This window comes from Canis lupus, chromosome X, assembly GCF_048164855.1.
Source record: "Canis lupus baileyi chromosome X, mCanLup2.hap1, whole genome shotgun sequence".
Lineage (NCBI taxonomy): Eukaryota > Metazoa > Chordata > Mammalia > Carnivora > Canidae > Canis > Canis lupus.
This window is the reverse complement of record NC_132876.1, coordinates 16985794-17007587: the sequence shown is the minus strand read 5'-3', so window position 1 is coordinate 17007587 and position 21794 is coordinate 16985794. Positions and strand designations below refer to the sequence as shown.

At 40.2% G+C, this 21794-nt stretch overlaps 1 protein-coding gene across 34 annotated transcripts in view; it reads right to left on the bottom strand.

Moving 5' to 3' along the window:
• MAP7D3 (MAP7 domain containing 3) overlaps positions 1 to 21794 on the bottom strand; it is a 46091-nt gene that overhangs the window by 3578 nt on the left and 20719 nt on the right. For 7 of the 34 annotated variants that reach the window (XM_072817007.1, XM_072817021.1, XM_072817012.1 and 4 more), the window contains 13 exons: positions 21177 to 21340; positions 16882 to 16996; positions 16439 to 16543; positions 13421 to 13516; positions 11803 to 11928; positions 8464 to 9326; positions 7800 to 7927; positions 7327 to 7532; positions 6399 to 6528; positions 4212 to 4347; positions 3109 to 3213; positions 2207 to 2260; positions 864 to 966 (listed from right to left, as the gene is read on the bottom strand). In XM_072817007.1, the coding sequence (XP_072673108.1) occupies positions 864 to 966; positions 2207 to 2260; positions 3109 to 3213; positions 4212 to 4347; positions 6399 to 6528; positions 7327 to 7532; positions 7800 to 7927; positions 8464 to 9326; positions 11803 to 11928; positions 13421 to 13516; positions 16439 to 16543; positions 16882 to 16996; positions 21177 to 21340 (2331 nt within the window). The remainder of the gene's footprint in view (positions 1 to 863; positions 967 to 2206; positions 2261 to 3108; positions 3214 to 4211; positions 4348 to 6398; positions 6529 to 7326; positions 7533 to 7799; positions 7928 to 8463; positions 9327 to 11802; positions 11929 to 13420; positions 13517 to 16438; positions 16544 to 16881; positions 16997 to 21176; positions 21341 to 21794) is intronic. The other 27 variants (XM_072817015.1, XM_072817004.1, XM_072817020.1 and 24 more) reach the window with 18 other exon arrangements.

The window sequence follows — 21794 nt, the reverse complement described above, 5'->3', positions numbered from 1 at the left end:
GCAAAAGTGGTAGGCCAGAAGGCAGCGGGCAACAGGCAGCAAGCTTCTTACCCCTCCTCCTGACTACCCACCTGTCCAATCCCACCTCTTCTTTTAGCCTCAATCCCAGTGCTATCTCCTACCTTCACCTTTCCTCAGGGCCTGAAGCAGACCCTACACCTAGCCCTGCTCCTACTGCTCTGTTCTCACTGCATTTGGGCCAACCAGCTTGTGGCAGTATCACTGTTTGCTCCTCTGTTTCCCCAAGGCCTCCCTTGAGGGTATGCTTCCTCCTTTCTGTATCTCTGCTACCCCTACAGAGAGCCTGACTTGCGTATTCATATCCATTTGTGGGATAAAGAGTGGACAACAGTGTTTTCTCAAGTGCCTGGTACTGCTGCCAGAAAGTGGTTCCTCCTCATGAGGGACTCAGCCTTCCATTTCAGAGGGCTCTCAGATCACAAGAGGTGTTGTGTTTCTCCCAGTGAGGTGGGAAGCGGTATTCTACCTGTGTGTGCTCATTCATGAAAGCCGCATAAGGCCAGGAGCTAGGAAATGCTAGTAAGCCTCACATTCCGGTAAGAGCTACTACCTACAGCCTACGTCACAACCTGTACAAGAATAATATTTGCCACTGTAGTGGGCTTTACTGAGAGCTGTCTATGCATCAGGTACTATTCTTAGCATGACATGGATCAGCCCATGGCAATCTCGTGCTACCTTAAGAGGACCACATTAGCTTCCCCTTTTTCAGGTAGGAAAACTGAGTACAGAGAGGTTCAGTAAGTTGCCCAAAGCCACACAGCTCAGAAGCAAAGGAGCCCCTAGATGAACTCAGTCCAGATCCTATACGGTGACTAACAGAACTCAAAAGGCAAGCAAACCTGATGGATGCGGGTCATCAGAAGAACCATCGTCACTTTCCGACTCATCCTCATCATCCGCCTCGTCCTCCTCGTATGTGTTGTCAACAAAGGTTTCTGCAGCCTAGGATGAGAAAAGGAGTCATGATTGCATCTATATTCCATCAGCCTGATTTGGTCATTTCAAAGAAAACAGGTTCATGCTGGACTAATTGATGGCTATTTTTCATCACTTCAATTAAAGGTTAAAAAAAAAATCTAACCTCTAACAGGTGGCTCTAGTTGTCTTTCAGTTAGGGAGATACTCAAGAATGAAAGACTTCTCTGAGTGAGCAGATGGCAATGGTTTTGGGTTGGCATGTGGCCTTTGTTGCTCAGAGTCCAAACTAAGCCATAGTAGGGCCAATTGATGAACAGCTAAAAAAAATTCACGGCTGTCTCGAGAGGAGGCCACTTCTCAGGCCAGTGGGCTAACTGATCTTTGTGTCTCCACACTTTCCAGAAATGACAGTTCTATTTTAAATTTTCATGATATGAATGACCACACATGGGAACTGGAAAGAGCCAAAATACCAGTTTGGTAACACAAAGGGTTAAAAGTCCAGAATCTGGAGGGAAAAGGCCTTCTAGAGGCATGTGACACATCAAAAGACAGGATTGCTGGGGTAGAAAATACTTGTGAAATAGACCCCCAAAAGCAGTTACAATAAAGGAGAAAAAATTGCTCAATTTGAAGTTCATGAAAATGAACTTCTGTTCAACAAAAGGCCTTATGAGAATATGAGACAAACTACAGCAATACCTACATATCTGTAGGGCTCATAAGCAGAGCAGGTAAAAAAAACTCCTACACATCACTAAGGAGGCCAACCACCAAACAGAAACATGGACAAAGGACTCGACAAGGCACTTCACCAAAGTAGATCTCAAATGGCCAAAAAGTAGATGAAAAGGCACTCGAGTTCATTTATCATCAGAAACTACTAAACAGTTCAGTAGTGTGCATATTAAGAACTTCTATCCAGCAGCAGACCAAGTTAGGATAGGCTATGAACTGGGAGAAGATCTATGCAGCACAAACGAGCAGAAAAGTAATATCATCCAGAACAGTGAAGAACCACAAGTCAGTGAGAAAAGAGAAGTATCAACCCAAAGGCTTTGGGCACAGACTCGAACAAGCATCTCACACAAGAAAAAACAGGATAGCTAATTAAAGATAAGAGAACGAGCTCCACTTTTTTCATAATCAGGGACAAGGGAGACTGATGCTTAAGTTACCACCAAATCAGCAAAAATGGAAAAGTCGGCAAGAAGGTGAAGCTACAGAAATTCTTATGTACTGCCGGCAGGGACACACAGAGTACCTTTGATGTATTTGAATCTGTCTTCCTCGTCCGCTTCATTATTTCCTCAATTCTCTATTTCAAGGAAAATAAAAAATCAAACACAAAAACGGATTAAAAACAAACCCACAATCCTGAAGAAGTTGATTACTTGTTTTCCACAAGCAGACAGCATCAGTACTGCTCCCAAGCCACAGATTTAACCACCTTGAGACCTTGGGTCAGCAGCCACACATCCTCCCAACCCCAGTATCAGTCATCTGGACAACATCTTGAGTGGTAGTAGCTAATGTTTTAGTCTGAACAGACCATGACTGAAGCAAATATTAATGAAAAGAATGCACCCCAATGATGTGACATTGACAGAAGTCTGTTACTGGAAAGAATACACACATGAGAGGGAAATAATTTTTCTTCCCTGTGCACACCTCCTTCCCTGGTGAGAGACAGGCCTTGTAGCCTGAATGGGGGCCTCCTCTGATGCCAGAGGATCCCGATGAGTTGCACAAAGTGAGGTCCCATCTGATGAACAGCCCACACCACGGACTTCGAGAGAAGCCTGAACCTCCTGCTCCCTCCCACTAAGCTGCTTGCAGTTTCCAGCCCAGTTTGGAAGAAACTAACTTCTGCCAACCCCTCCCTGTGACTGGAGGGATTCTTTCAAAGGAGCTTTGTTCCCAGAGGTTTGTGATATTGAGGTGTCACTATAGTGGTCACCAGTGGTCCATGATAGATAAGGTCAATAAGGGGAGACCCTTCCATAGTAGGGGGGAGATCCTTAGATAAAGAAGAGAGTTGCAGTGGGAAAACTACCAGAGGCTAGCATGCCACTTACTTGTGATTTTCAAGAACATGTTTTGATATCATGTGCCCAATGTTATTTTTGAAAAGAACCAAACCTCCAAAATAGAATGAAAGAGTACCTTCTTCCTTTCTAATCGCTCTTGCAAATTCTGTAACATAATTCTCTCCTGCTCCTTCTTGCGTTTGTCAGCCTCCTCCTGAGCTTTTATCTTGGCGTCCCCTTTCTAAAAAATTTGCATAAAGATACCATTTATTCTCAATATATGAGTGATAACTGAAAACAATAGCTGAAAAAGTTAAATAGTTAAATGTTATCCAGCATAAAAGAATGTAACCTGAATGACAGCACCTATACACACCACACTCATGAATTACCAGTTTTCAAAGCATTAACTAAAAATGCACAAAACTAGGCTATCCTCTTGAGGATTTAGAAGCAACGTCAGTCCCCTCCAGGACCTCAGGGTTATCATTATACTGGTTATCAGGCCACTACAGTTTCAAAGTAAGTGATTATTTAGCTATCCATCAACACAGAAACAGGAGCCAAAAGTCTTACACCTTTCAAAAGCACGGAGAGGTTCCTTAAAGGTAGCTTCCTGAGGAATGCAAACGCACACAACCACTTACACAACATATAAGTGATTAAGTGATATACTAAAACTGGAATGAATATTAAGTAGGCTAGGTAGTGTTAATAATTCAAACTGAGTGTAGTCTGAGCTCAGTTTATAGATTTATTTACCAGGTGATTTGAATTTGCATGGATAAGACATTCTTACTGGGGAACTGGAGGACTTTAAACTTTTCGAGGCATTCATAATTTTTATCGTCTCTGTTGGAGTTTAAGGAGTGCAGCTGTGAGCGTTGCCACAGAGTGCAAGATTGGGAAAACTCACATAGGACATTTAATCTGCGTGAGCAATGGGATTTCCTGAAACCAAGCTGCAATGTTGTTTATGTAGACAAAATAAAAAACTACTAATCTATAATTCTCAGCTTTCTGCTTCTGTTTCACTTGGAAAATATTCTACGATTTTGCCAAGGGTGGCTGGGAATGACTTGTAGTAGCTTTGGGTAGCAGCTAGACTATAATGGGAAAATACAGCCAGTGAAGGCTACATATCTGTTCACCATCTTTCTTGGAGAGACAGATTTTTGCCTTGGGTTTCCAATGAATTTTAGAATCTGCTTCTCAACCCCTGATAGAGAGCCAACAAACCTGTAGCAGCACTTTCCGGTCTTCTGGATCTGGATATTCTTTTTTCTTTATTTCCTTCTGCTGTTGCCCATCTTCCAGTTTTAAGAACTCTTCTTGTTGGCCTTCAATTGCTTTCTCTGCCATGTCCTTCAATTTGCTAATGACACAACACATTTAAACAATTTAGTATTTGTCTCAGTCTCTACTATATACAGCTTGCTATATAGTACATGCATTTTTTTAAGTCATCTCTACACCCAACATGGGGCTCGAACTCCTGACCCCAAGATCAAGAGTTGCATGCTCCTCTGATTGAGCCAGCCACATACTCCCTGTACATGCATTTAAAAAAAAAAAAAGATTTACTTATGGGACACCTGGGTGGCTCAGCAGTTGAGCGTCTGCCTTTGGCTCAGGGCATGATCCCAGAGTCCTGGGATTGAGTCCCACATCGGTCTCCCTACATGGAACCTGCTCCTCCCTCTGCCTGTCTCTGCCTCTCTCTGCATCTCAAATGAATGAATGAATCTTTTTTAAAAAATAAATAAAAATTAAAAAGATGTACTTATTTGAGAGAGAGAGAGGGAGGGAGAGGGGGAGAGAGAGAGAGAGAATATGCCAGGTGGGGGAGGAGCAGAAGGAAAGAGGAAATCCCAAGCAAAACACGAGGCTTAATCCCAGGACCCGAGATCTGACCTGAGCCGAAACCAAGACTGCGCCACCCAAGCACCCTTGTACATGTTTTTTAATAGTGAAACTGCTTCTGTACAGAACACAACTTATACTTACATCAGATTCACTGCATTTTCTATGTTATTGCACAGAATTTACATAATTTCACACTTTTTATTTATTTTAGAAATTCTGAGTGTGCACATGTGTGCAAGTTGGAGGCAGAGGGAAAGGGAAAGAAGCAAATTTCCTGCTGAGCACAGAGCCTGAAGCAGGGCTCAACGCAGGGCTTGATGCAGGGCCTGATCCCATAAGCCCAAGATCATGGCCCGAGATCATGACCCGAGCCGAAACCAGCAGTCAGATGCTCAACCAAGCCACCGAGGTACCCCAATTTTACCCTTTTTAAATGGGGGAAACTAGCTCTTGGGAGTAAAAAAGATTTCTATCAGTTAGTGGGCTACTCTGTATCTTAAAAGGAGACAGAAAAGAAGAGCACTCCTTAACTGTATTAAACACATGGGACCCTCCAAAAGGCCTCATTTTTACATACATTCACACCCAATCTCACATGTAATCATTTAAAAGAAGGCCTGGTGGTGCCCAGAGGAAAGCCATGTCAACAACGACCAGTATGCAGGGCTTTTTAAATGTTAAATTAGGGGTGTCTGGGTGGCTCCATTGGTTAAATGTTAAATCTGCCTTCGGCTCAGGGCATGATCCTGGGATGTGGTCTCTCTCTCAAGTAGATAAAATATTTAAGAAAATAAAATATTAAATTAGCTGTTTACATGAATCATTGATGTTTAAGTTAACATGTTATTTTTGCTATTCACAACATCCCCTTTCTCCTCTCTTCCAAACCCATAAGGTGTACTGAAAGCATATGATTACATTTCAAACACTTACTACTTAAAAACAAACTCAGGACTAGTTATTCTGTGCAGGCAGTGGACAGAGGTTTATATTCCAGAACCCTGAATCAGGTTAGCTTCAAGAAACCTTGAGATGGAATTAGAATGAACATGAGTGTACATGAGGTTTGCTGCCCACAGGCAAGCCTTCCAGCAAGGACTGATGAGAATGACATGTCACAAAGGTCACTGGAAGCACCCCTAGCAAAACAGGAGGAAGTACGCTTTCCAGGTTTACAAATTCCAAAGTTACAAAAGAAAGGGGCTAACCCTAGTGAATTCCAACAGAAATGGTCTGCCATGATCACTCAAGTGTTCCTGCTGAGATATGGGACCCTTATGGGGGGGTCTCCTTACGCATCTTAATGGTACAACTTAACAACACATGATGCATGGATACTAAAGACGGCTATACCAGCTATCTAGAAGACCAGTGTCCTCTCTGCTGGAGATGCTTGCCACATTTGTTTCGAAGGCAATGAGTCATTTCGGATTCACACTAAAGGAAAAGTCAGTTACTCTTTGAGTATTTGAAATACATCTAACCTGAAGGTACATTTTTGACTTTCAAAATCTGGGCCCTAGACAAGATAGAGTATAGAAAGAGTGGGTTGGTGCCAACCTTTGCTCCGTTTCCTTTTGTTGCCTTTCTTCCTTCTCTCTTTGTTCACGAGCAAGGCGTCGTTTTTCTGCCAAAATTTTTGTTGCCTCCTCAGCATTCATAGTCCCTGGTGTGCTTTTATTACCAGACTCTAGTTGAAATTAACATGTAAAACAGTTAGCTTAGGGAACTTAACACCCTTAAGTCCAATAAAGAGGTACAAGACAACCAATGACATTAAAAACCCAAACAATATGCACATGGTCTAAAATTTATAAACAACAAACAATCTATAAGTGATTACAGAACAGATTTGGTTCAAACCCCGAACCCCACTCCCAGTAACAGAAGAAACAGTTTGTCTCTTTTTAACAACTACTTGCTCCAAAATAAAATAATGTACTCCTCCTTTGGTTTAGCCATTTTGAGAGATGTGATATTTTTCCTTATGGGAAAAAAGATTAAGACACACTGAATATAGAGGAAGACAAACACCCAGGCATCCCCTAACCAGTTACTTTTTTTTTTTCAAAGATTTTATTTATTTATTCATAGAGACACACACAGAGAGAGAGAGAGAGAGAGGCAGAGATACAGGCAGAGGGAGAAGCAGGCTCCACGCAGAGAGCCCAATGCGGGACTCGATCCTGGGTCTCCAGGATCACGCCCTGGGCTGCAGGCAGTGCTAAACCGCTGCGCCACCGGGGCTGCCCCCAACCAGTTACTTTTAACATCAGTTCCAAAAATGGATGTTCCAAAACAAGGGGGTAAGGGTAAGAAGCTCTGGCAAGAAAAAGTAAATAGTGTGCCAATGATTGGCTTAATTCTTTATCAAAAGAAGGCTCACTCCCTAAAGTTCTCAGAATTGGGGAATAAAATAAAGGCAACTATTCCCAAAGTACCTTAAGATTTTCTGGGTTGCCTAAATAAACTTAGTGAAAGAACTTACCTTCATAGACCATCTGCTTGTGGCTCACAGCCTCAGAGTTGTTAGAAGGTTTAGGCATTCCTTCTCTTTTCTTTCCAAGAGTACCTAATGCATTTTGCGCAAATAGGCTACGCTGAACAGGAATTATTTTACAGGAAAGAGAAGAATGTGACAGTTTTGACATGACGGGTGAAGGTGATGGGGGGCGATTCTTTTGCAATTGCCTGCTGGGAAAAAGTAACCATTAATGGAGGAAATCTGATATGATGTTGTAATATATATGTGCTAATTAGTTTATAACATGCCATTTCATAAAATATATTGTCTTGATATTATGATATTTTATGATATGTTATTCCATCTTTAAAGGCTTTTTTCTTTATGTTATGATGCATTTTCTATATTTATGTTTGATGTTATTTCATTTATGAAACACTCGTGGAATTTATCATGGTAAAATACTTATCAGGAACAGCTGCAAATAAGGTACTTACTTTGCACTGATAGGAGAAGGTGGACGCCATGTACTTGCAGGAGAAGATGGCCATTTATAACATGGTATGTGTGATGATGGGCGCTTTTTGGCAGTAGGATTTGAGGCCTGTTTGTCCATTTCTGATTTCTGAACAGAGTAATTTGATCAGATTAAGAAATTAGCATTTACTTTACTGCAGCTGACTTTTTTAAGACAAAAATACCCTGAATATAATACAATTATAGCTCCTTAAACTCCTAATTTTCCTTTTAAGCATAAGAATTAGGTACACAGATATGTTCTCCTAGACTACCAATTCAGATTACAAAATTCAAGATCACAGAAATAATTATCTTAAAAAATCTTTCACTTCAAATTCTACTTCTAAATCCTGATTAAAAGTTTTGCATTATTTCTCAAAAAGCTTTTCTTCACATTTTAGAAACAGTTCATGTAAAAGTTACTCCCTTCTACTAAAAAATTAATCTACCTTCGAGGGGAAACTGGTACAATGAATATCAGAATTTTAAATCGTTGAAGTTATCCTATTTTACTAATTTTATTACAGAATGCTATAAATATGAACACGTTGCTTATGCTGTGAAACCTGACCTATCGTAACCTACACAAGTAAACATGCAGATTTTAACAGAAAATTTTTCAATAAAAGGCATCTGACAAACCTTTGCAGAGTCTCTCACTTTCACCTTTGAAGATGTTTCTGGGCTCACCTCAGGGGATGCCTTGGGGGATGCTTCCGCACTCTCTTTGGGGAATACTTTCACACTAGCCTCAGGTGACGCTTCCACACTGGCCTCAGGTGACGCTTCCACACTGGCCTCAGGTGACGCTTCCACACTGGCCTCGGGGGACACTCCCACACTAGTCTTGGGAGATGCCTCCACACTTGCCTCAGATGATGCTTCCATGCTTACATCAGGGGATGCATCCATGCTCACCTCGGGAGATGAATCCACGCTCACCTCGGGGGACGGGTCCACGCTCACCTCAGGGGACACGTCCACGCTCACCGAAGGGGACGGGTCTACACTCACCGTGGGGGATGGGTCCACGCTCACCTCGGGGGACATGTCCACACTCACTTCAGGTGATGTTTCCATGCTCTCAAGGAGTGCTTCCACTTCTGTTTCACATGATGCTTCCATGCTCCCTTTAGGGGACCCTTCCATGTTCACCTTGGAGGTTGCTTCTATATTCACCTTGGGAGCGGGAGCTGCTTTCACATTCACCTCAGGGGCTGCTTCCACACTCACTGTGGCGGCCCCTTCCACGTTCACATTGGGGGCCACTTCTGCCTTTGCCTGGGGGGCAACTTCTGCCTTTGCCTCGGGGGCAGCTTCCACTTTTGGCTTGGGTGATGATTCTGCACTCACCTCACAGAGTGCTGCTTCTTTTTCCTGGGGAGGCACTACCTCGGAAGGCACTACTACTGATGACTTGTGAAGCACTACGTTACTCTTCAATTCGTCACTGCTCTGGCTACACAATGGCACGTTTATATTCTGGACTAAAGTACTGCGGGTGCCTGTGAGTGAATGAGAACAGAATGAAACTGCACACACTTAGAAACCTGACAAGACAGTATCACACCATGTGACAGTATAAGAACAGGAAGAGAAAAGAGACTACGTTCATTAGTAAACTGCAGGGATTACACACAACACTGAAGTGTTTAGTGAAATGGATCACAGATACAGGACAAAAACATCGCAAAGTTGGTACTTCAGAAGCGCCACCATCAAAGAGGTGTTGTGAAAGCAATAGTCCACTACAGATGAAGAGAGGATGCTTCTCCAAAGTTGATATTTATAATAAACCATTTCCCTTTTAATCATACTATAGTTCTGAATGATTTTCATAAAACATTACAAGATATTCAACACTTTTTAAAAGTAATCTAAAACAACTTCACCAGGGCCAGAGATTGGTACCATTACAAGTCACGCAAGGGGTGGGGCAGAGGGAAAGGGACAAGGAGACTCCCTGCTGAGTGGGGAGCCCAATGCAGGACTTGTTCCCTGGACCCCAAGATCATGACCTGAGTCGAAGTCAGATGCTTATCCAACTGAGCCACCCAGATGCCCCAGAAAATGGTATATATTGAGTTTAAACAAAAGCAGGTCAAAAAATTATTTTTAAAAAAGTATTTGGTGGTAACTTTCATAAAACTTGGTAAATTTGTCATCTCCTCTTTAAATCTGGGTAGTAAATTTTTACATGATCTCATCAAATAATCAAAACAGAACAAATTACCAAAGACTGACTACTCATGAATAAACAATTTGAATATTTTTTAGTTCCCCCATTTTTGGTGGAAAAAGTATTTTATTTACACATCTGTATGTATCTAAACAGTCACATTACTTAACACTGACAGTTTGCACTATAAAAAATATATTAAGTATAGCTATAGAAATTTAAGATAAAATGTTATATTTTTGATGGAAGTAATAGATTATTAAACAGGAATGAAAGTTAATACAAGAAATATCTCACAGTAGACTGGGGAGGGACTGGCATAAAATAATCTGACATACATATATAATGGGGGAAAAGCAAAGTCAGGAATCTAAACTAAAAGAAGGCTGCACTACCAAAACAGGCTCTGATAGCACTAATTTCTTTTACTAATCATATGAACATTAACAGAAGAAAAAATAAAGATGGTGGGATAAATTCTGGAAAGAAAAAAGTAGAAGAAAAAAGAAGAATGAAGAGAATTGTGCATTTGAGGCACACTCCACTACTGAGGACTTCTTACTACCCACAGGTTTGTCTAATACTCTGTGTGACCTATAAGTGAGAAAATCCACATAAGCCTGAATATTAGTTTTATTTTACTAACAATAAAAAGTTGAAGAGCAGCTCAATGTTATTCTTCCATATTTTAGGGAAAAAAGGAGGGTGGAGTAGGAAACTTTCTCCTTTGATATTATAAAAATTTTCAGATACTTTTAACATCCAGTACTTTTTACAGTACAGAAGCACAGGTCAAAAAACCCATAGCTCTTTAAAAATTTAGAGGCAGGGTACCTGGGTGGCTCAGTTGGTTGAGCCTCCAACTCTTGATTTCAGCCCAAGTCATGATCTCAGAGTCATGAGATTGAGCCGCGTAGTACCAGGCTCTTCAAGATCAGAGAGGAGTCTGCTTATCCCTCTCTCCCAACCCCCAACTTGCATGCTCTCTCTTCCTCTCATTCATTCATAATGAATGAATAAATAAATAAACAACTTTTAAAAAGTTAGGGATGCCTGGTTGGCTCAGTCAGTAGAGCATGCAACTCTTGATCTCTGGGTCGGAAGTTTGAGCCCTATATGTTGGGTATAGATATTATTTTTAAAAATCTTTTTTAAAAATCATTTAAGGGGCCCCTGGGTGGCTCAACTGGTTAAGTGTCTGCCTTCAGCTTAGGTCATAGTCATGGGTCTATGTCATAGTCCTTCCAGGGTCCTGGCATCAGGCTCCCTGCTCAGTGGGGAGCCTGCTTCTCCCTCTGCCCCTCCCCCTGCTCATGCTTTCTCTCTCTCTCAATAAATAAATACAATCCTTTAAAAAAAGGATTTAAAAATTTAACAAAATTAACTATTACCCAAATAACTAATCTAGCACAACAGAAGGCATAAAATAAATATACAACATAAAAGGTTGGGTAAAATCAGTCATTTGGAATACTGATGCAAATTATTTTTATGCCTACTGCAACAAATTAAATGATATAATCTGTTTTTTAAATTTTTATTTATTTTTATATTTTTAAAGATTTTATGTATTTACTTATTTGACAGTGAGAAACATGAGTGGAGAGGGGCAAAGGAAGAGCGAAGCAGGCTCCCTGAGTGCAGAGCCTGACAGGGGCCTGATCCCAGGATTCCTGGAGGATTATGACCAGAGCCGAAGACAGAGAGCAGATGCTCAACCGATGGAGCCACCCAGGCACCCCTAACCTGCTTTTTAAGTGCAAATACTAACACTTTCGGGCTTTCTGCCCTATGCCTGTTACCTGGAGTATCTTTCCCAGGGACTGATAAAGAAGCAGCACTTTTGCTCCTGGCTATTGATGCTTTTGTAGGAACGAGGAGGCGAGTGATTAAATTACTCTCCCGAAGACTGGTATACGGGGGACGAGCTAAATAAGAACAAACAAAAAGGATTCAAGTTGAGGTCTCACAAATAAATGTGAAGCAAGAAAGAGCAATGTGAACTGCTGCAAATGAGAATTTTCCCAGCCTGAAAGTAGAAGCAACGAGAACAACATATATATAATGGGAGTGAACACTGCCACGGGATCAGATTGCCTTGCTATGGAAGAGATCACCTGAATTAAGGGTCAAAGGCCCCAGCATACACAATAACCCCAATAAAGAAATCTAGATAACCTATTTAACAGAACCCTATCCAATGTATAGTCTCTATAGAGGAACTCACATATGGAGAAAGAAGTTGTATGTGACAAAGCAACTTTGACATGGATTTCTACAGATATATGCTACTGACAGTCATACTGGTCAAGTTCATTACCAAAAGCTCCAAGGAACTTGACTGATTTCTTTTGTTAAAAAGTGCATCTTGTAAATAACTTGCTCCAAACATTTTTATATTCACAAAGATCTCTATGACAATGGCATTTGTTAATAATAGGATTCAGCCTGAATCAAAGAACTGGAGAGTATTCTGTAAGTGAATGGTTTGGTATAAAACAAAAAGCAACAATCATGTTTGACTGAGACAAACATGAGTTGGGGTGAGGGAGAAGGTGTTAGAAACTATTTTTTTTAAGATTTTATTTACTTATTTGAGAGAGTGAGATAGCGAGAGACAGCACAAGCAAGGGGAGAGGGAGAAGGAAAAGCAGACTCCCTAAGGATCAGGGAGCCCAATGGATCACCTTGGGATCATTACTTGAGCTGGAGGCAGGCGCTTAACCAACAGAACATCACTCAGGTGCCCCAGATAGAAACTACTTTAAATAAAGAGGTACTACCCAGTATTAAGTATCAAATTCTGTGTATAATAATCAGCGAATACATGCACAAAGGTTAGATGTGGGTAATCCCTGAAGCAACATAGCAAAGCTCTGAAGTTCAAATTATGACCAGTAACTTAGAACTTCTAAACACTAACTGATGAAATCTTTGAAGAGAATCAAGTCCTCCAGCACAAAATCTCTACACCAACACTCTGTGATCTAGTCCCTCAGCTTCATTATAAATGTCTTGCTCAGATGACAGCAGAATTACGTATTTCATTTGAAGACACACTCTTAGCTTCAGTCAAGTAAGTATGGCATCAAAGTACATTTTTAGTTAAAGAAGGGATATTCTGGCTCCCAATTTTAGGAACAACTTCTCAAGTGACCAAATGTTAATACAGATTTTTTTTGAGAGAAAGAGACAGAGAATGCAGCACGGTACAGGGGAGGGGAGGCAGTGCAGGGAAAGAGAATCTCAAGCAGACTCCTTGCACAGTCCTATGTAGGGCTCGATCTCCCGACCCTGAGATCATGACCTGAGCCAAAATCAGAAGTCAGAAGTTCAACCAACTGAGCCTCCGCCAACCCTCAGGTGCTCCAAGAGAGCTCTTAAACTACCACTTAAGATTGGCACTTAGAAAGAACTAACCACCTGGTTTTTCTTCTACGTGGTCAGTTTCCGCAGATGCCTGCAGTTTGCCAGATCTTCTAGTCAAAGACGAGCTTCTCTTCTTTTCTGTTTTTTCTGGAGATCGACAGCAAAAGAATATCATTTTTTAGAAATTATTTAAATATATTATTTCAGGAGTCAGTCACTTCTCTTTCCAAATATTTTTTACCTTCTCTACTCTTGCTTATAAATCTCACATAGAGATTCTACATCCCCAAACTTAAAACTAGTTTATTCTAAGTTATTTGGAAAATAAATTAAGAAAAAAAAGTTTTAACTTTTTCCTCCTAAGTTTTAACTTAGGACACTTAGGAGACACTAATAATGACCAATCTAGCTACTCTCTAACACTTAGAAGGAAAATGTCGAATACTACCTGACAAATCAATATTCCCAAACTGGGAATATATAACCTTTAATTTTGGACACAATCCATGACATCTATTACTAAACTAATGTATACTTTAGTTATAATCGTTACTTTTTTAAACAAAAATGATCATTAACATTTGGCACAGACGTCACAATTTTAGCAACCTAATGAAAAACATGGTTTGTGTAGACACTTTCCCATTTCACTTGAAATACTCTGGCTCAGGATACTGAGGAGTGTCTGTTTAAAGAATAACTTCTCTTTTGGGAACCTATAAATTAAACTGGGGACCTGTACATATTGACAACATAGCATCATCTGAAAATGCCTGAATTGATAATGTAATTGAACAGCATGACACAGAGGTATAATCAATTCAATCGTGTGATTAAATCACATATCCTTTATTTTCATACTGCAAGAAATGACAGGATATTGTGAACAGTTATTTTGAGTCAGCAATGAGCAGAAGAAAAATAGGCAATTTGAATCAGCCAAGCTTTAAAACAGAGCTACTTAAAATATTACAGGGTATTAGATTATGTACTTCATTTAAGCATGAAATGTTCATCTCTCTGGATCAAACAGGTTTCATTTCAATTTGAAGAGATTTTACAAAGGTAAGCCACTGCCAATACAGATTTTATTTTCCCTGACATCATTAATTAAAACATTCAGTGTTTCAGAGTGTGCAATATACTATACCTTTAAGTACGTTATTTCACAAAGTATCTTCTATACATACTTTCTTGTATTAAAAACTAGTAAAAAATCATTTAAAAAATTACTTGGAATTGCTCTTTCAGTGCAATTATTATCCTGAAATTCATTACCTGTTCCTCCTCTTTACAAGTCTCATTAATAATACAGCAAGAGGCCTATTAAGGAAAGCATACTAGTATTTTCTCATTATACTAAAAATGTCATACATGTCTGCAGAAGCAATATTTGCTAACTCCTCAAAGCAATTAGACAGTGAAACAGAGTGAATGCTTGTGAAACAATTAAGATATATCAAAATGAAAAATTATATATATAAAAGCAAAGTATATAAATATAACATTGTAATGAATGCTATTTAATTTTTCTAAAAGATTGTATCAGTGAATAAATTAATTTTATTATATGATAAGTAAAGCACTAGAGAAAACCTTCCCACATTAATCTACAAATAAACCCAGGCTACACATAAATGTTCTGGGAAAGCCTATCAAGGGTTAGGGTGGTAAGTGCATCGACTTTTGTTAGCATTAAAAGAAAAAAAGACTGACAAAAAAAAAGACTGACCCAAGACTGACAAAAAGTCTCTCAAGCTCATCAATGGAAACTCAGAGTCCTTCCTAAAAGTACAACTAACATAAGTATGAACAAAACAAAAATCCCTTTCAACATTTTAAAACTGTAATATTTAGATAAAAATGAAAATCTTTCCCACTAAGTTAACTACTGCTACAATTAATTACACTTTAAATGAGATCCAGAACTTCTGCTGCACTGCAATTTTATAGCATTACTCAAAAATAGGTCAAGGTACCTACTAATACAAAAAGATCTTTAAATTCAAACCATAATTATGCCCTTATTTTTTCAATTCATAAGGCACAAAAGTGGGAATGATGTGGAATATGTTTGCCATGTCTTCTCGCCAAAATCACTTCCATTTTTGCCTCTGGAAAGGATTTATTTATTTATTTTTTGGATTGATGGGTATGGTTGCCTAATCCATTTCAATCATCAGTGAGAAAGAAGCACCATGTGCAACAAGTCAGAAATGATCACTGACAGGTAGGTGAAGGATTTTTTTAAAAAGGAACACTAATTAAAAGGGCAAACACCAGAAGCAAGACATATTTAAAGTAGTCATAGTAGTCATTTGCTTTTAAAGAACACCACATTAGCACTATGAAGAGTTCTAAAGTGGAGGTTAGCAATGCTTTCTTTGCTCATTGAACACGGGACCACTTTCTTTGAAGGAAAACATAGGCTTATTACTGAAAAGTACAATTTCAACATCATGACCTGCTTATCAAATGACCAAAATATAAGCCATCAATAAGCATGATAGAGTGAAAAGCACTGAATTTCTTAGGGTCTTAACTATAAAGCCAGGTAGGTAATTACATTTGCCTGTCACCTTTACAAGGCTGTCATAAGTAACAAATAGGACATATGTGAAGCAGATCAACCTGTCCACTGCTGTATATATGCTAACATTTTCCTTAAATGAGGTGATATTCATGAAACTTAATAAAATCCAAATGACCAATCTAGCTACTCTCTAGAGGAAGGATTTCACTTACCGGTTAGGTAGAAATATGAATTACTTTTGTAATAAATTACTGAGCCACTTAATGGCAATGTCTTTTGGTTAAAATATGTTTCAGTTTGGGCCACCTGAACTCAGCAAATCCATCTGATTCATATGCAAATCATGAAAAAAGGATTAATACTGATGAAAATACAAAATAGTAATGACCATCTCTGCTGTAAAACAAGGTGGTTCTCTTCTGAAAATAAATCTAAATGTTCCACCATCTAAAGGGTAAGTGGTACTAAGAAAAGATATAAAAAGAACTTATGTCATTGGTTTAAAATTCAGTAGAATACATGAAATAACTACTTACTCTTGGCGATAGAGTTCTGAAGACCTGCAGATGACAAAGACATTTGTTTGTGTAAACCAGAAGCCCTCTGCTCAAGTTTTTCAGTTGATACGGAATCTTTATTAACTGAGAAAAGATACAGAATTTACTATATTCCTAAAGCATCATTAACTGAAATAAAGTGAGTTCATGATGCAGTTTGACAGAGTACACGCATTAATTAGATGCTCAATGTTCCCTGTCATTCCTCACAAATGATATAAATTTAAGTTTTATGAAACTGTAGAATTATATTCATCTACAGGAAAATTTATGGTACCCTCCACAGTAAACGGGGCAGACTTAATTTATTTTTGAAATATTCATTAGATAAAGCTGTATAAAGCTTAATTATTAATCATTTTTACAGAGATTACAAAATAGGAACATAAATGAACCTAAAGGTTAACAATTGTATTAATTACCAGTTTTAGTCTCAGAGTTCACGGCTGTAGAGCCCTCCCAAGACCATCTTTTTTGATGACAATCGACACGGCTGCTCCGTTCCAATGTTCGATAGAGAACAGCTTTGAACCTCTCCTATTTAAAATAAATGCCAACAAATTTTTACATATTAATTTTGTCAGTATAATTTAAATCTGTGGGTTAGAAAACCACCCCATTATCAAATTTTTGTATCATGCAAAATGTTGAGGAGGCATCAGGTAATAGTTAAAAATAACTGAAGACCAAACAAACAAATAATTGAAGACCATGTCTCTAGTATCAATCAATGTCTATGCTTCTCTTCAATAACAGGCTTTAATCTTATGAATATGAAATGAGGAATGGACTGTGCTTCCCTCTTTGCTTATATCATTAGGAAATTTAGAACCAAATTTGTAGCTCATTTCTAGCAACTAAACAAAAACCAGGTAGTGCTTTTTTTTTTAATGTATGCTAAGCATACTTATGTTTTAGCATTTTCTGCCATCAATTTTCCCTTGCGATTTATCCCCTCAATCATTTATTTTATTTCCTGGATGCGATATGTGGGGTTTAAATTTTTTTTTATTTATTCATTTGAGAGGGAGAAGCAGACTCCCCATGAGCAGTGAGCCCAAAGTGGGGCTCAATCCTAGGACCCTGAGATCATGACCTGACCTGAAGGCAGATGCTTAATGGACCAAGCCACCCAGGAGCCCCTGTGGTTCAGTTTTTTATTTTTTATTTTTATTTATTTTTAATTTTTATTTATTCATTCATTAGAGACAGAGACAGAGAGAGAGAGAGAGAGAGAGAGGCAGAGACACAGGCAGAGGGAGAAGCAGGTTCCATGCACGGAGCCTGATGTGGGACTCGATCCCGGGTCTCTAGGATCACAACCTGGGCTGAAGGCAACGCTAAACCGCTGAGCCACCTAGGCTGCTTGTGGTTTGTTTGTTTTTTTTTTTTTTAATACACCTTAAGGGGTGCCTGAGTGGTGCAGCCAGTTAAGCGTCCAACTCTTGATTTAGGCTCAGGTCATGATCTCAGGATCATGGGACTGAACCCAAAACTGGTCTCTGCACTCTACATAGAGTCTGTGTGGGATTCTCTTTCCCTCTCTCTCTGCCCCTCCCCCCAATAAGTAAATAAAACCTTTAAAAAATAAAATTAAATACACCTTAAATTGTTTGTAGAATGAGGCAAAAAAAATCAACTTACATATAAGTGAAATCTATGCCAGAATAATCTATAATAACCATTTATAACATCTTTAATTCTAGTAATAAAGTTAAAAAAAGATAATTGATGTGTTTGTCTTGACCTCAACTTTAAGTTTTCTTTTTTTAAGTCATTTCTGCACCCAATGTGAGGTTCCAACTCAAAAGATCAAGAGTGCATGCTCTTCTGACTGAGCCAGCCAAACAGCCCCGGACCTCAACTTTAATCGGACCTCAACTTTAATCGCAAGGGCTCAGGATAATAGCTATTCAATTGTAAACACCACACTGTGGCAAAACAATCCCACTGCCAGAAATGAGGGGCATGCATAGTTTTCCTTTCTGATATTTCAAGTCCTCGTGATATAACAGACCATGGACTATACTCAGGTAAGCAAATCAACTGCAGGGCCAGGAAGCTTTCTACTCTTCCCTGACAACTGTTTCATAGCAACATCATCCTTACAATGCCCCCACCATTTCTCTGAGAGAAAAGATAAACATACAAGGAAAATGGAGAGTCCTCCGTATCCTCTCAGGAGAAAAGCAACTGCAATTCTTAAAATGTATCTAATGGCAATATTTTAAAATTATATTTTCCAACAGAAAATAAGGTGCTCAAATTACTAAAAACCCAGAAAGTATAATCAAGACTGAAAACAGTAATTCATCTTGTGTTACTGAAACATTTGTGATTCCTAAGCATTCTATCCCCCTGCTTCCAAATGCACTGGCCCTCTGTCCTCTCAGGCTCCCCTTGCACCTGTGGCTCCTACAGGTCTCCTCAGTACTCAGCCCTCTTCAGTACCACCTCCTGCTCTAATAAATTATTCTCTTTTTCTATGTGCAGGCTGCTCACAGTGTCCCATGGACCCTTCCTAGTCTGTCAGGGTCCACCCCTACCCCATCACACTAGTTTTGTGAGGTTGGTTCTCTTTTGCCCCTTTTCTCTTTGTCCTCCTGCTTCTTTTCTCCCACTGCACCCCTGGCTCCCTGCCTCTCTGCAGTGCCATTTTGTTATGTTTTCTCTGGGTTCTCTCTGAGGTTCTTCTTTCTCTAAGATGGTCTTTTTCTCTCTCAGTCCTTGGGAGTCTCTCCTCTCCAGGGACCCTCCCCCACTCTGCAGTGTTCTGCATTACTTTCTTTCAGTCTATTAGTTCAGATCACTCTATGTCTGGCCTTTATTCTCTTCACCACAGAAGTCAATTAAAGAGCTTTCACAAAGGAAGATGGTGATAGAAATCCTGGATAGGAGCTCATCAAATACTGGAATATGAAAAAAACAGCATAAACAGCCACAGAAAAAGGTAGAGAGAGAGAGAAAAAAAATGTAGTGGACCATGGGTGGGGAAGAAATGGCATGCAAACAGTCCTAGAATAAGGAAGATACACACACAGGGCAGGGGCTGGGGGTGAGGCATGTGAGAGCAATCGTGTGCACAAGGAGGAAGAGAGAGCACCAGAGAAGCCTCATGGGGATAAATGGAATCAAAAAGAATATTTAAGGGTGCCTGGGTGGCTCAGTAAGTTAAGTATCTGATTCTTGGTTTTGGCTCAGGTCCCAATCTCATGGATCCTGAGATTGAGCCCTGTCATGGGCTCTGCACTTGGCAGGGAGCCTGCTTGGAGATTCTCTCCCTCTGCCCTTCCCCCAACTCATGCTACTCACTGTCTTGCGTGTGCTTTCTCTCTCAAAATAAATAAGTGAATCTTTAAAAAAATAAGAGCAATAGAGATGCCTGGGTGGCTTGATTGGTTAAAGGTCTGCCTCAACTCAGATCATGATCTCAGGGTCTTGAGATCAAGTCCTGCGTTGGGCTCCCAGCTCAGTGAGGAGTCTGCTTCTCCCTCTCCCTGCTGTTCTGCCTACTTGTGCTCTCTCTGTGTCAAATAAATAAAATCTTTAAAAATAAAAAATAAATCAAAAAAATAAGAACAACAGTAGAAAAGCAGGAGAGATAAAAACACGCATACGGAGAGAATAGGCAGAAAGCCCAAAGATGGAGAGAAAAGCTAAGACAATGAGGAATGAAAAGTGAGGCGCCTCTGGCAGAAAAAAGGTCACAGTCAGATGGAGAACCTGAGACAAATACTGAGTTAGGGACACTTGAGAATCAGTGGAATAAAGAAAAAGAAAGAATGCCAGCAAGAAAGAGGATGGTGGGGCAGCCCCGGTGGCGCAGCAGTTTAGCGCCACCTGCAGCCCAGGGAGTGATCCTGGAGACCCTGGATCAAGTCCCAGGTCAGGCTCTCGATATGATGCCTGCTTCTCCCTCTGCCTGTGTCTCTGCCTCTCTCTCTGTCTCTATGAATAAATAAATAAAATCTTTTTTTAAAAAAAGAAAGAGGATGGTGTCCCAGAGAGCATGGCAGATTCACAAGGAGTCAAGGATCCTCAATGTGAAGTAGTGGAATGACCTACAGGAGTAAAATCTGGTGTTGGAGTCAGACAGAACTGGACAGATAGCCAAATGCCCAAGTATGGACACTCGAAAGACCAATTAATTGATTGAAGGAGGACAGAAGGCAGTGACTCATACCGACAGCATCAGACAGCAAGAGTCCAGGAAGGTAAAGAGAGACACAGGGCCACAGCACAGCAGGGTGGAAGAGCACACACAGGAGAAAGGCAGAGGAAGCCAGATGGGAGAGCAAGTGCTGTCATCTGACCAGCATGCACTCAAGCAGTCAGAGGAGCTGCTGTGAGAAGTAAGATGGGGGCCTATTGGTGGCTTTGTGAATACTAAGGCCGCTGGGATGGAGCTCAGAGCAAACCCTGGGCTGCAGGCACCTGTGGGCCACATCCCAGACAGCAGAAGGGCTCTCTTCCTGGGCCTGCAAGGCTCCTTTTGATCTCAGCTAGCAGTTCAAAACTCAGAGATCTGAGAGGACAGGGCCAAAGAGGCTCTACCGCTGAAGGAAGGAGAGAGAACTAGGACTGGGTCCTTTGGTGGTAGCAGCAGTGGGGGAGGAGGGTGGGCAGGAAAGGCGGTGAAGGACTAAGAAAGAAGTATTCCAGTGCCAGGCAACACAGCGTGGCATCTGATTAACAGGCTAGGAAACATGTACCGTACCCTTTCCTCCTGTAGTTTTTGCTTCCTTTTTTCTTCAGCAGATATTCTCCGTTGCTCATCCTTTTCTTTTTGTTCTTTCAGCTTTCGTTGTTTCTCCTCCATTTGCCTCTCATATTGGATCCTGGTCTTTCTTTCCTTCTCAAGGATCTGGGTTTCTTTGTTGGCTGAAATATTTCAAATACATTTTCAAGGTATAAGAGCCAAGAAAATATTTAAGTTTTCCACAGTACTCACAAAGGAGAAAGTTAATATATCTCCTCTTTCTTAAAAATAACACAACCTATAAAAAAGTATTTTTTAAAGATTTTATTTATTTATTCATGAGAGAGACACAGAGAGAGAGAGAGAGAGAGAGAGAGGTAGAGACACAGGCAGAGGGAAAAGCCCGATGTGGGACTTGATCCTGGGTCTCCAGGATCACACCCTGGGCTGAAGGCAGATGCTCAACTGCTGAGCAACCCAGGCGTCCCACATCACAAAAATCTAACTGAACCTTAATCACAGCAGCTTTTCAAATAGATAGTTGGCCCAAGTCAAACTTCCACTCTATTTTCCCAGTCCTGGTGGTCCCCCAACTTCTTTTTTTAAAAAAATTTTATTTATTCATGAAAGACACAC